At 46.3% G+C, this 13,549-nt stretch overlaps 2 protein-coding genes across 8 annotated transcripts in view; one reads left to right on the forward strand and one right to left on the reverse strand.

Moving 5' to 3' along the window:
* Positions 1-870: 870 nt before the first annotated feature.
* Positions 871-9,664, reverse strand: GSTZ1 (glutathione S-transferase zeta 1). Of its 3 annotated transcripts, none has more exons than XM_071745897.1 (9): positions 9,517-9,664; positions 6,577-6,628; positions 5,791-5,858; positions 4,895-4,998; positions 4,309-4,434; positions 3,713-3,788; positions 2,866-2,918; positions 1,624-1,673; positions 871-1,274 (listed from the first exon to the last, which is right to left on the reverse strand). In XM_071745897.1, the coding sequence occupies exons 4-9, from the start codon at positions 4,943-4,945 to the stop codon at positions 1,148-1,150; spliced, it is 483 nt and encodes a 160-aa protein (XP_071601998.1). In that variant the 5' UTR covers positions 4,946-4,998; positions 5,791-5,858; positions 6,577-6,628; positions 9,517-9,664; the 3' UTR covers positions 871-1,147. The 3 variants fall into 3 exon arrangements, with proteins under 3 accessions (XP_071601998.1, XP_071601996.1, XP_071601997.1); XM_071745895.1 differs by having other exon boundaries at positions 4,895-4,975; positions 9,517-9,658; XM_071745896.1 differs by lacking the exon at positions 9,517-9,664 and adding an exon at positions 7,155-7,252 and having other exon boundaries at positions 4,895-4,975.
* A 41-nt stretch (positions 9,665-9,705) lies between these two features.
* The window catches only part of POMT2 (protein O-mannosyltransferase 2), a 29,681-nt gene continuing 25,837 nt past the window's right edge, over positions 9,706-13,549 (forward strand). For 3 of the 5 annotated variants that reach the window (XR_011726279.1, XM_071745889.1, XM_071745891.1), the window contains exons 1-4: positions 9,706-9,935; positions 10,537-10,621; positions 11,798-11,902; positions 13,072-13,180. Coding sequence is in view for 4 of the 5 variants with exons in the window: in XM_071745889.1 (XP_071601990.1) it covers positions 9,706-9,935; positions 10,537-10,621; positions 11,798-11,902; positions 13,072-13,180 (529 nt within the window). In the remaining variant the exon portion in view is untranslated. Of the gene's footprint in view, positions 9,936-9,964; positions 10,268-10,536; positions 10,622-11,797; positions 11,903-13,071; positions 13,181-13,549 lie in introns of those variants that run through there. The other 2 variants (XM_071745893.1, XM_071745892.1) reach the window with 2 other exon arrangements.

Below are 13,549 nucleotides of genomic sequence, written 5' to 3' on the forward strand. Positions count from 1 at the left end.
CTGATACACAGCATTATACTGGCATAAATTCCTTCCCATGTTCCTGGCTTGGTACCTAGGCTTGGGTGCCAAAACCTTCGGTGGGATCTGAGCTGTGTCTGCACAGGAACACAGTCACGGGATTCTGGGTTTCCCTTCTTGTGCTATAGGTTTCTGTGCTTGAATTCCTGGAGTGCCTTCAGCTCTGAAAGTGACTCAGGTTCCATGTGGGATGGGTGGAATGGGATTTATTCTTGTCACTTAGAAGGTTTTTGCAGTGAAAGTACAGCTGTGATTCTTGTTTGGAGGGAATTGGGTGATACTTCCTTGGGAAAAATACTCTGCAGCTGAGAACTAGAAAAACACCTAGAGCAGTATCTGAGAATGGGAAGAGAATGCTATGATTTTCAGCATATGAGAGTGAGCTGGTTGTGTCTTGCTGACTCTGGCACAGCCACCTTGCTTTGCTCTAGACAGACCCTTACTATAAATTCTGCAAGACTGCAGCTAGGCAAAAGGAAGAGGTATAAGTTGTTCAAATTTACAAATTTATGATTCTATAAATCAGCTGCCCCCTTTTGTCACTGCAAGGGGTGGTGGAGTGGCTAATGGTTGGCAAGACCTGCAGGACCCAACAAGTGTTTGGATTAAGCTGTCTTCTGTCAGAGACTAAATCTTACTGTTTATATCTGTAGTACTAGTGATTATGCCATAGCTCTGGGGCAGCTGCAAGGACATGCAAACCTGCCAGGTAAGTAGTGCACTGTGTGCATTTGTTCTCTGATGCTTTTTCTGTAAGTGGAAGAAGCCCCTGTGGGGAGTCCAGAATGGGCTCAATGTCTCACAGTTGTTTGTGGCCATATTCCCCAACCCAAAGCCATACAAAGGGGATTTCTGATAAGTATGGATGCTTCTGCTTTAATCTGCTTCATGGAGATACATTGAATAGGGAAAAAAAACACAGACAGAAGTGGCTGCAAGGTTTCCATCATAGGCATAGCTCCTTTAAGTCATCCAGGCTGCTTCCAGGTCCTCTGCCCTTCTTCCCATCCACATGAAAGTGAGACAAAAGAAGTAGGGCTTCTTGCTGGCACTCAAGTCCTACTCAGTCTGTAGCTTTTGTCCTCTTGGACACTCCAGCTTACTTGATTTAATGAGTAGGACTGCTTCAGGCCTGCAGCTCTGGAGGAGTATCTGGCTGCCGGGATGGGTGGCTTACTTTAAATGCCTCTAACTCCAGGAGAGCTTTGTTTATTCTGCTTATTGTGGGATATAGATCCATGTTCACTTTGAATCTGCAAAAAGAAAAGAATTTATGAAGTACTCTTAAGCCAGACAGCCAGTGCAGCAGTGAGCAGAAGGGTGTAGAGCAGCGTGCTGTCTTTGCCCAGTAAGGGAGAAAAAAAGACATAGATCAGGTTTCCTCTAAGTGCCTCTGAGAAGAGAGACCACCTCCTTATTTCCAAGATCTATCAAAAGAGACAGAATTTATGACAGGAAAATTTATGCAAAGAAGGATCCATAACTGGATAGGACAGGTGGGAGGGATGCCTTCCCAACAAGGAGCAGTGGAAAGTAAGCTCTGACAGCTCAGCATGAGGCATAAGTGCCCTTGAAAAGCACCTTAAGCTTAGCCTTTATTACCTTTCAGCATTGGCAACTTGAGGAACCAAGCACAAATCAGCCATAGAAACCTGCAAATGTAGCAGAGAAAAGGGGTCAGAATAACTTGGAGCCACTTCATTGTGGTGGCTAAGCTTTGACAGCAGGATAGAAATTATTTTACTAGCCAGTATAGAGGAGCTGTCACAACAAACCCATTCTTTAATCCAGCATAATTAATACAACAACAATACAAGGAAAGGAACTTCACAGGAGTCAGTAGTAGAAGAAACCCTCAGCCTTTAGGGAGCTTCTTATTTACCAGATGATTATCATGACCTCAAGGGGATGGTGCTTCTATAGCAACAGCCTTTGAGCAAACAAGTCTGCTGGCAAGCTGCAGAGGGAGTGGAGAGTTTGCATGGCTGTGAAAAGATTAATAAATTTTGCTTGTTTGAATTTCAGAAGTTTCAAGCAGCTCCTGCCAATGTCAAGGCCTGATAAGTGATAAGGTCTTTGCACACAGGCATGGGGATTTGCAATCAGAAAAGAAGGCTCAAGGACAATACAGCTAATTGCCATCCACACAGAGGCAGCTGCTCCCTCCCCATTCACCAGGTCAAAAAGCTCTGGGTGCCTGTCAGAGCCCATATTATTCTCCAGCATAAGATCTCTTAAATAGCCTTTGCCTATCCCCGGGCTCCATTTCCGTGAGACTCTGACTAGGCAGTTCTCTGCACCACAGGTTATTGCAGGAGCTTTCAGTTTTACCAGGTTTTTGCAAGTAAGATCCACTTGCCTGCCAAAAAGGACTACTAAATGGAAGAGGCCTGAGTGGCGTCTGGTAAAATCTGTCCATGTTAAAACTGGACAAAAAGAGCAGAAAAACACAATGCAACTTCATCAAAGTTTCCATAGAACAGAGCTAAGAACTGAACTTGTGTTTATGCCAAGCTTTGCCTCTATTACAGCACACTTTGAACTCCAGATCTCTTATAGCTGATATATACATAATCTGTTTCCATATGCTTTAGTAGCAGCCCACAAAGAGTGGCAGAATCTAGCTACCAACAGGATATAGGCAGGCACAAGTAAACATCTCTTAATTTGCAAGTCAGTAATGGCCTAAGTAGGATCCATGCAGCTGTTATGGTGAGGGCACAGCATTTAATTCCAGGCACAAGATGGAGCTGTGCTGTGTTAACTCCTTTGCAGGCATATTTTATGGAATATACTGGAGTTTTCAGTTTTCCAATGGTCCTCAACACTCTCTCAGATACTTACTTCATCCCCCACACAGTAGCGCCCAGCAGTGTGCTGCAGAATCTGCTCCAGTGCTGCCAAGAGAGGTGGTACACTGATGTGAGGCACTGGAAACTCATTTGAAAGGGCCACCAAAGACCTTTTAGACAGGGTATTACTAACAGACATTTTGATCCTGAGCTAATTATGAGAAGCAATTTGGGACAGAACATAGAAGGAGCAGAAATCTTACAACAGAGTAGTTATGGGAGCCTTTAGGGTCCTTCAGCTTTTTGGGACCCAAGGTGATTTCAGCTGCTTCTGGCAGAGCACCTGAAATACTAAAAGGACAATGTAGAGATACATGAGAGTAGGGAAGGAAAAAATGCAAGGGTTCAGCTAGTTTGTGTCTGTCCAGACATTAAGATGGGCCTGCCATTCTAGCACATAGAGGAAAGGGTCTTGAGGAAACAAAAAGCACTGTGTTTCTCCAAGGGAGATAAAGACATCTCTGCTCCTTGCTAGATTCTGTGGGAGTTTGCCATCAGATGTATTTTATCTGACGACAAATGGATATCCAGCATAGTGATATAACGTGAAAGCAAAAGGTGCTTGTTTGGAAGCAGCTGACTGGAAATAAGAGTCATGCATGAGGATGAACTAAACGCTGTGGTGTATGAGATGGCTTCAGGCTTTCCCTCTTCAATGCATAGCAGTGGAAGTACACTGTGGACAGTATCTTTCATCTGAGACCCTGGAGTGCTATCAGCAGGGCTCCCAATGCACCAGTCTGGGGAGATCTGTTTTCTGCTTGAGGAGGAAAGTAGGGCCCCAGTGGTGCAGAGTTTTGAAGGGTCAAAGGACTAATCATTTTGGATATGGAACCCACCTTGGAAGCCAGATGTGATGCAGTTCTGAGCCCATTCTGTTTTTTTCTCCCCCATTTGTTTCAGGACACTCAGGTTCTGTGAAGGCAAGTGATCTCCAGGTTAGATTTACCACCACTGGCTGGGCCTCACTGCCACATCCAGTGGAGCAGAGGGAAGATGTGGAGGTGCCAAGCTTTAAGCCCCAGGCTTAGTTCAGCCTGCTGGGTCAGCCCTGACCTCCCTTTCACTGAACCCTGCTCTACCTCTATCCCAGGACTGTCCTGTAATAGCTGTCAGGGTATCCCTTTGCCTCTGCCCTTTTGAGTTGCTCAGTTGTTGTCTTCCTAACTAGACCCTGCAGTGAAACTGCATGGGTTCAGCTGTTTCTGGAAAGAACTCTGGGGTGCCATAGGATTTTCTTTGTAGGAAATACTGGATTGTTGCCATTGGCAGATCAGGAAGAGGCTTAGAGGAGATTTCATTTGCTAACACACAGTCTTAAGGTCTGCCATACCATTAGCTGACAGCAACCTAAAGAGACTGAGCTTTTCAGGGATACAGACTCCAGGAAGCCCATCCTGGTTTTCCCATTTGCATGGATATGACAAGACAATACCTGGAGTGGCTGAATGCCAGAAACAATGTGATCTGCAATCATTCTGACTTGGGCTCTCTTCTTTGGATCTTGAGGCAGGAGCCTGGGGTTAGGACGGGTGTCTTCCAGGTAATGAATTATAGCTAGCTGCAATGAATAAGGAGATAAGGGGAGGTTATTGGAGAGCCAAAGTGCAAATCTCGAGGACACGGGAAAAGGGAGCTGAGCCAAGAGAATACAACAGCTTTGAATGAAGTTTGTTACCAATTCAAGCAACAAAATATCCGCCTCGATGGGTGCTTGGGACCTTGTAATTTAACCCAACAGCAATTTCCCACAAACCCTGGCACAGCCATCTAGGCAGACTAGAGACTGCTCAGTGAGAGGTGGAGCTACAAACCAAAGCCCACTTGAGTTGAAATCCTTGACAGTTGTCTCCCAGCAGAGTCTATGTGCTACTTCTGCCCCCAAGTGGGATTATGAAAATGCCATCTCTTTTCCAATACACAGATGAGAGCTTGGGGAAAAGAGATGGGGCAAGACCATCCCCTTGAGACTGACAGCAGGCTGGAAGGAATGGTTAACAGGAATGTGGCTGTCAACTCACCGACTGAGAAAGGGTGATGCCATCAATTTTCAAGGCTGGGACTTGCTGCATTGGATTAATGGCCTTGAATTCAGCAGAAAACTGTGGAAACAAACCTGAGATTACTGCAACAAAAAATGATTCTTCCTTGTTTTCTTCCCCTATAGTCTAGTGATCAAAGTACTTAATTTTTTTTATCTGGCTTTTCTCTTTATCTCAGTACTGATCTTTGCAGTAAATTATGGTGTACTATTTGCCTGCAGCAAGTTCTTTCTGGGGTCAGGGATCACTGCATCCAAGGCCAAATTGCCTTACTTCTTGATAAGCCATCAATAAAAATCCCAGGATGGGCAGTACTGCAGCAGTATCCCTGATACCATTCTAGTTCTTCAACTCCATTTTAGTTCACACTGGCACATCAAGCCAGTGATACTTGGAGGTGCATGACTAAGGCCCTTATTGTCAGTGAAGATCTCTTCTGACAACCTGTCCTTTCCTTTGGCAGGTTTTTTGCAGTCCCTTACAGTAATATTTAGCATCCTTTGGACACCTGACCACCACCACGCACTTTGGTGTTAACTGAGTGAGGTTCAGTCTATGTTTAAACCCTAGTGCAGCTTCTCTGAAGTCTGTGTGGTACTTATGTTCAGTTATATCATGCTAAGCTGGAGCAAAAGATAATGAACCTTACATGAAACTTAGTCACAGATGTTTAAGAGAAAAGACCTTTAGTCTCCTGAAGTCATTTCCCTCTATCCAGCATGCCAGAGAATAACACTGGTTTAAAGCAACTGTTAATTACAGACAAGTGAGGAATTCAGGAACTTTGCCTGTGAACTTGCTAGTGCTGATCCAATTCTTCTAATAATGCCAATGGTTGGTTCCCTTTGGAAGAACAATGGTTGCTGTATCCTTACCTGCTGCCCTTCATCTTTCAGGATGTTCACTGGTACCACGTCATAGGCAATCCCTTTCAGAGCCAGTGCTAGGGAGAACAGAGTGTACAGCTTCAGACAGGCACACTGAGATAAGTATCATTGGTTTCAGGGAAATGTTATCATCTCCCTTTGAAAAAAGAATGGCTTTAAAACTGAAAAATACTCTTTCTCTCAAGCAAGGTAGCTTGAGTCCACTGAGAAGATAGTTCTCTGACAAATGAAGAACCAAAGCACTAAAGATCAGTCCTGGCAAAAGCACTGCATTATTCAAAATGAGTTTTTCCACTCTCTTCAGCACTGCCCCTCTATCCTGACAGGGCTTATAATGCTGTGCTCACCTGCAAATCCTTGCTTAAGACTGTCTCAGTCCAAGCAGGGACCACTCCCAGCTCTGGTTAGGTCTCAAGACCTGTTCAGACCAGAATTTGAGGCACTATTGGTGTGAAAAGAGAGTGTAGGGCTCCTCTAGTTAATGTGGAAGAAACAGCCATCTGCATCATGTTAGCTTTACAAAAAGAGTAATTCCTTCTAACTAGCTGCAGCCTGAGCAAAGCCCTCCTGTCTGTTCCTTTCCCTTCCCCCTGGTCCAGGGAGGCTGTGGTATTCCCTTCCCTCCCACTCAGGAGAAGGTGTGGAAATGCCTCACTGTTCCAGGATTATGTTTGCTGATTTCTCTTAATAAGTGACTGATTAATTGGGTTAGTGAAGGGAAGGATACTGCAGTAACACCAAGACAGTAAAACAGAGATCAACGCTGGATCTTACCTGTTCTCACTCTCCAAGAGCAGGAACTTCGGAAATAGCTATAAAGTATTGGCTGAGAAGAAAAAGACAGGTAACATGGTTATGTGTTGGCAACACCAGAGTCTTGTAAGGAGAACAAAGTATGAACAGAGAATATTTCAGAAACTGTAAGATGGGGCAGGGAGAGGCTTGGGGGAGTGACGGCTCCTTTCTGAAAGTGACTGTTCCTGTTTTGGGCATATAGGTAGTGTCACTTTCTTTCATGCTTGCTCTCTGAATATTTAATTGTACCCGCTGTTTCCAGAAATGCACAAGTGACCTTAAAATTATCCCTTACAAAGCTTCTCTCTTTGTCCCTATCAGATGTTGCTTTTATCCCATCTTGAATTTTTCAAGCCAATTGCCCAGCGTTTGCTCTGAGTATTTGCATGGCATGAAATGGCTTTTCCAACTCTGCAGGGCAGGGCAAGGCCTCTTTCCAAATAAGATGAGCTACTGCTGTTCCAGACAAATGCCAAAAGGGCAGACAACTCATCTCTACCTGAACTGCAGCACCAAGGCAGCTTTCGCAGACCCTTTCACCCTGTCCAAGCTCTCACCTTTTCAGATGCCATGGTCAGTGTGTGCAAGCTGCTCCAGGAGATAGAAACACCCTCTTTGCTTTCCCTTTTAACTCAGTTGGGCGGGGAAAGGCTTCTCTGCTAAAGCCAATGAAAAAAAAGGACTATGCCCCCAGATCTCTGCCCAGGGTGTGGAAAGGAGCCAGTCAGATTAAACCCTGAGGGATTGCAGTCAGCTGCATCTGCATCCCCATGTGCTGAAGCCTCTGATACCAGATACCAGAACCATTAACAATCTTTGTGGTTGAAAGCACATTTAGGAACCATCCTTATTTCCCTAGCTTTTTGTCCAGAAATAAATAAGATACCTAAAGAACCTGTAAGGCTCTCAGCAGTCGACAATCCAGAAAGATAGCCCTAGGGAACCAAACATGGAAACTGAAGCCACGTGCAGAATTTCAATTTCACTAGGGAATGACTGCCAGCTCCCAGAACAGGGGCTGCCTTTGCAGGGAGGATCCTCAGGGTTCCTCTGTAGTGCTTCTATGTTGCATCCCTGGGAGAGGCTGCTGCTCTCTACCCAGTCCAACCTTCTGCAAAAGGTGAGGACCAGTTTTTGATATGGTCTGTTCTTTTCACAGGGAAAATGGTACATGTACATCTCTAAATTAACATGTAACTCTTTCTCCTTCCTTACACAGATCCCATGGCATGCCAGGGATCTCCCTGTGTCTCCATCCATCCTGCCAAAATAAATATTATACCAGAGATTGACAGTGAGACAGAAGAAGGCAGGGATTAACTTTAAATGAGGTATGCATTTGGTTAAATTCTTCTTGTCAAAGTTTACTGGAGAAATTATTTATAAGTGAGGAGGGAAGTGATGGCAGTATGGGCAACACTTCTATTTACTGGTTTTCTTAAATTCTCTGCTTCTGGAATCAACACATTCAAAATCTTAGCTATGCTTGTTAAAAAAATTTCTAGCACACTGGTTTGCAGGGAAAACAGAAACGATGAAATCAAAAGGGAAGTATACAGCATTCATGACACACTATTTTTACTTGTTTTTCCTGTGGACTTTGCTGATGATTTTTTGGTTCAGAAATTCATGTCCTTCACCAAATCTGTTCTGGACTCTGGCCTTTCAGCTGGCAGAGACATTTCTCCTGATCTTCTCTACAGCTCTTTGTTGTTTTTGCAGCCTGCACTATCATTTATAACAAATTGTGCTAAGCTAATTTCCTTGCTCCATAATTTCAAGGCCCCTGGGGATTTCACCAAAAGAACATGGAAAACAACCAATCCCTCAGAAGGGAACTGTGTTGCTAGAGACTGGGGCCTGGAGTGATCTCTTAAGTTCATGCTGTTTTGCTCCCAGAGGCAGGGAAGATCACAGGCAAACCAGTCAACTAAGTAAAGGCTAGAGACAGCCGGCGTGCTTCATCCTCAAGAGACAGGTCTCGGAGTGACATTATATCTGGTCTTTCTCTGACAAATATCTGAGCACATGCCAGAGAAGTGGGAAATACAACGCTGTGGGGTACAATTCCCATAAGCTGCAGGTTATACAAGTTGGAGCGGGGAAGATAGCAGGGAGACAATGTTTGTTTCACAGCCACTGAGATTTCTGGTTTGGTTCCATTTTCATTTCCACCATTAGCAGTGCAGTGAGGAAAGTTTAACTTAAATCCCCATCTAGAGTAAAATGTGGGAAATGCATTTCCCAGTTAAGGAAGATGGCAAAGGAACCCCAAACTTCGTGTGTTGAGTCCTGAGGTTTTCAAGCCTGTCTGGTTCTCCTCTAGAAACCACCTCCTTTCAGGCTGTATTTGGGATGCATTTGGAAAGGCAAAATCTTCACTTTTTCCTGAGACCCCTTGCTCCAGGCATCCAGCAGACATGGACTGACAAGGAGCAGCCAGCCATGTGGGACACGAGAGAAACACTTGCACCGGGGAAGCCTTGCTGTTTGAAAGGCATCCCTAGTGTAAACAGACAGGTATAAGCTGCAGGCACAGGTTTGCTCCTAAAATGCTGTTTCCCCACAATAGGCATTGGTGTCAACAGCCAGCTATCTTAAGTAAACACCAACACTGCTTCGACAGGCTTTAGATTTTATTTAGCACAGGGGCAAATTCCTTGCTCTCCACTGAGACACGGATAGGGCTGCAGGCCAGGGCAGCGGAAATCTAAGAAACGCTCTGCGCGGGGTCGGTAACCACCATCCCGGCCTTTCCGGGCACCAGCAGCTGATAGAGGCCGCGATCCCTCTCAGCTACCGACGCTTCACCGAGCGGGGCCCGCGCCTCCCCCTCTCCCCCCAGCTCTGGCGCCGCCATCGCCCGTCGCTCTCCTCCCGCCCGGCGGGGACGCTGCGCGGGGAGCCAGCACCGCGTACCTTGGCCGCGGCAGAGCTCATCCCGCGCCGCGGGGACCGTAGTGGGACCGCGGAGACCCCGTCCCAGCCTCGGACAGCCTCCCCCACTTCAGGACTCGGCGGCAGCGATGACAGCAGCCGCCCCGGCGGGACTACACCTCCCAGCGTGCCCCGCGCCCCTCCCGCCCCTCCCGGGCTCCGTCTCGCAGGATGAGGCGCGCCCGCCCCGGAGCTGGAGCCCTGCGGATGCCGGCGGCGGGGGGCGGCCAGGCCCGGCCGGGCCCGCCGCGGCACCGGGAGTCCCGGCGGCTGCCGGGGGGGCCGGCCCGCCCCGCCGCCCCTCCCGCTCAGGCCGCGGCTCGCCCGGCGGCGCTGGCCTTCGTCACTCTCCTCAGCTTCGCTTCCCGCTTCCACCGCCTGCCGGAGCCGCCGCACGTCTGGTACGGGCCGGGGCGGGGCCTGTGCCGTGCCGGAGGGGCATTGCCCCGGGGATGGCGGGGCTGGCCTGAGCCCCTGGTTGTGGGTGGGTGCTTGCCTCCGCCCGGCCCCTGGGAGAGGAGTGCACCCAAAGTCCCAGCCCTTGCCCCTTTGCTCAGCCCTGCCGTGTTCTGCGGGGAAGGGGCCCGTGGTTATTCTGGGCAGGTGGCGGGATGGGCTCCTGGCAGTGAGCCAGGAGGGAGCAGGGCAGCGGGGCAGGGAGCCACGCTCCCTGTCCCGCCCGGTCCCGGCACCGGCCCCCCTAACCCTGCTGCTCTAGGGACAGGTTGCAGAGGTGGGAGGCGGTTCCTGAGATTTGTGGGTTGCAGGCTGGCTTAACTCAATCTGTAATCGAGCCCAGTAGAGCTTTTGAGTGCTAATATCAAACTCTTTTAAAAAAAAGACCTTGCCCAGAATGGGTACTTTCTGTGAATTTAATGCATTATCTCATATAGAATATATGGTACTAACTCTCTAGAGGATGAAAAGCACAAATAAAAAGACAGTCCTGGGTTATTTTAATGTCTTCCACATTATAGCATGTTTGGGGTTTTTTTTTTTCAGTTGGGATGAAACTCATTTTGGGAAGATGGGAAGTTACTACATTAATCGGACCTTCTTCTTTGATGTCCACCCCCCTTTGGGGAAGGTAAACTGCTCTTATGTTACATGTTTTAGAAGCCATAAGTGGGCCAGTAAAGGTCTTCCCCATCTTCCTGCTGAAGGATGTGATGAACACCAATACCTTTCCTAGCTGTTGTTGACATTGTGGTAACTTGTATTCTCTATACAGCTTGCATCTTTTCTTCCTCCTGAAAGTGTTTTGAATATGGGAAAGCAAAACAGTATTGCATGTTGGGTATCTGAAAGGCTTGACATTTAAAAATTAATGTGGCATTTACATGGTTTGGAGGGGATATTTAATAGACACCTGTGATTTAAAGGAACCAAACAGTTTCTGGTTGCTTGTATTTAAATAAGAATTGTACCACAGAGGACTTTGGAAAACTTGGCTGTTCTGTAGTCGAAGAACACTGTAGCAGTGTAGAGTGTTGATGAAGGTGCACTCCTCCTGCCTCAGAAAGATTATCTTCCTTTTAGTCTGAGTCTTCTTAAACAATAGGAATAGGGGACTGTGGGAGAATTTACAGTTACAATTGTCTCTGCTAAATTCCACAATTGGTATTTCTCTTGAGCTTGTCATTGTTTTCATCAGCAGCCAAAAGCATAGAATCATTGTAGAATATCAGGTTGGAAAGAACCTCAAGGATCATCTGGTCCAACCTCTCTTGGCAAAATCACCCTGTCCACCTGAATTTTAAGTGTCCAATGTTGGGAAATCAACAGCTTCATTAGGGAGATTATTCCGATGGCCAATTATTCTTACTGTGAAAAATTTTTCTCTTGTGTCCCTTGGTTGGTCTTCAGGTTCATATCTTGGGAGGCAGCTAAGGAACATTTGTCATTGCTCTGCTGGCTTATTCTCCAGTTGGTTGCAGAGGCCTGAGCATTGCCACGTTGGACTCTGCCCCCAAGTCCTTCAGTTTAAGACTTGCCTCATCAAGTTGTCTATCCTACTGCCAAAGATTCCCTTGCCTCTTCTGCACAAGTCCTTTTGATCCCTTCTGATTTTGCCTCTAGACAAAGGGCAATATGTATGTATAGGAGTTCAATACATAAACTCTTATTTGGATGGTGTGTCTGAATTAAATAGTTATCCTCTGGATCAGACTTGGCTTCTATAAAAACCTTACCTGCTGTTGGCTTGTACATTCCTTCCTCCAGTGTCATTTCCCTGACCATTTTTTTTACCTTTCCTCTTCAGATGCTGATTGGACTTGCTGGCTACCTTAGTGGATATGATGGTACATTTCCTTTCCAAAAGCCAGGGGACAGATACGAGCAGCACAGCTACATAGGAATGAGAGGGGTAAGGTTCTACAGGCTAGTATCAAGCTGGTTAGTTCTCCTGTGCTTTTTTGTACAGTGTTATGTCATGAGAACAGCTCCTGGATCAGATGGGAGGTCTGTGTAGCCTTGTGCCTTATTTTATCTGTGTTAGTGCTTGTGTTGTGAATAAGTTTTAATGTCTGGCTGTGAGAGGCCGGGTAAGAAAGTAAAGTGGTTTTTGAGGCCAGCCCTTGCTGCTAATTAGTGGGACTGCACTCCTGAGTGGGACAGGTATCTTGCCTGTTTTGCAGTGGGAACATTGCTGGATTTGGGCTTATGCTCACCCATTGTGCCTGGCTGCTCTGTTGGCAAGCCAAGATCAAGAAGCCAGAATCATCTACTGCAACTTGCAGTTTGCCTCCACTAACTAAGCTAATGGAGTAGGCAGGGGCAGAAATGGATTACTTTTCAGAGGGGTATTATATCTGAAACCCTGGCTGTACTGCTATCTAGGATGACCAAGAGCCATAAAACTGACAGTAGATAACACAATCTCCCTCCCCCCCCAAAAAGCAATGGCCAATTGCTAGTGTCTAGAAAGAGGGGTAAAAACTGGGAAGGTATATTTTCTTGTTTTACTTTCAGAATCTTCTGTATTTCATGGTTCTAGATTTCCCTGAAGCAAATGTGGGAGATGTTCTAGAACCAGACATTGAAGAGAACAAGTTTTACTGTGATGCTTCTTTCTTTTGATTTCTGTTCTTCTTCCTCCCACTATCCTCAGTCTCATTTGTGTAGCAGGGGGGGTGATACTGGTCTGCTAAAAATGTAAACAAGATACATGTGTATTTTGTTCTTAGATTTCATATTCTAATATCTTACTGAAGTAAGTTGAGTATGGTGTATGGGTAGTGTATGGGTAGTGTATCTGTAGTGTACCTACCTGACATATCTTTGCACGAATAGCTGATGTAGCCTAGAAAAAGAAGGACTGACTGTTACTGACATCTCTAGGAACAGAAGAGAGTAAGCAGCTATCCTTCTCTGATGTCTTTGTTCACTTGGCTTTAATCTGGTGTTTTTAGTGAGTCAGTTCAGCTACTGCAGCACCTCTTGTTGTTGACAGGCATGGAAGGTGAAGGAAGGGAAATTTTGCGGGTGTGTGCTCACCTGGGACAGTGCTATAACTTCTGTGATCTTTTCCTGCAGTTCTGTGCATTCCTTGGCTCCTGCCTGGTTCCCTTTGCCTACCTCACGGTGTTGGAACTGTCAAAGTCACTGCCAGCAGCCTTACTAACAGCTTTCATCCTTATTTTTGGTAGGTGTTCCTGCTACAGCAAAGTTGAGCAGGTTACTTGTTCAGAGGGTTTAATTTTTGGATTATCGTGTGTTACCTAGCTGGGGCATATTTGGGTTAATGAAGCAAGTTCCCAAAGGACCACAAAGCCAGCTGCTTGCTCATTCACCCTCTGGTGGGTTGGGAGAGAATCAGAAAAGGAAAAGTGAGAAAACTTGTGGGTTGAGATAAAGACAATTTAATAAGTAAAGCAAAAGCTGTGTGTGTAAGCAAAGCAAATGAAGGAATTAATTCACTGCTCCCCATCTGCAGGCAGGTGTTCAGCCATCTCCAGAAATGTGGGGTTCTATCACCCTTAATGGTTACTTGGGAAGACAAATGCTATAATTC

The sequence above is a fragment of the Heliangelus exortis genome, chromosome 5 (assembly GCF_036169615.1).
Source record: "Heliangelus exortis chromosome 5, bHelExo1.hap1, whole genome shotgun sequence".
Lineage (NCBI taxonomy): Eukaryota > Metazoa > Chordata > Aves > Apodiformes > Trochilidae > Heliangelus > Heliangelus exortis.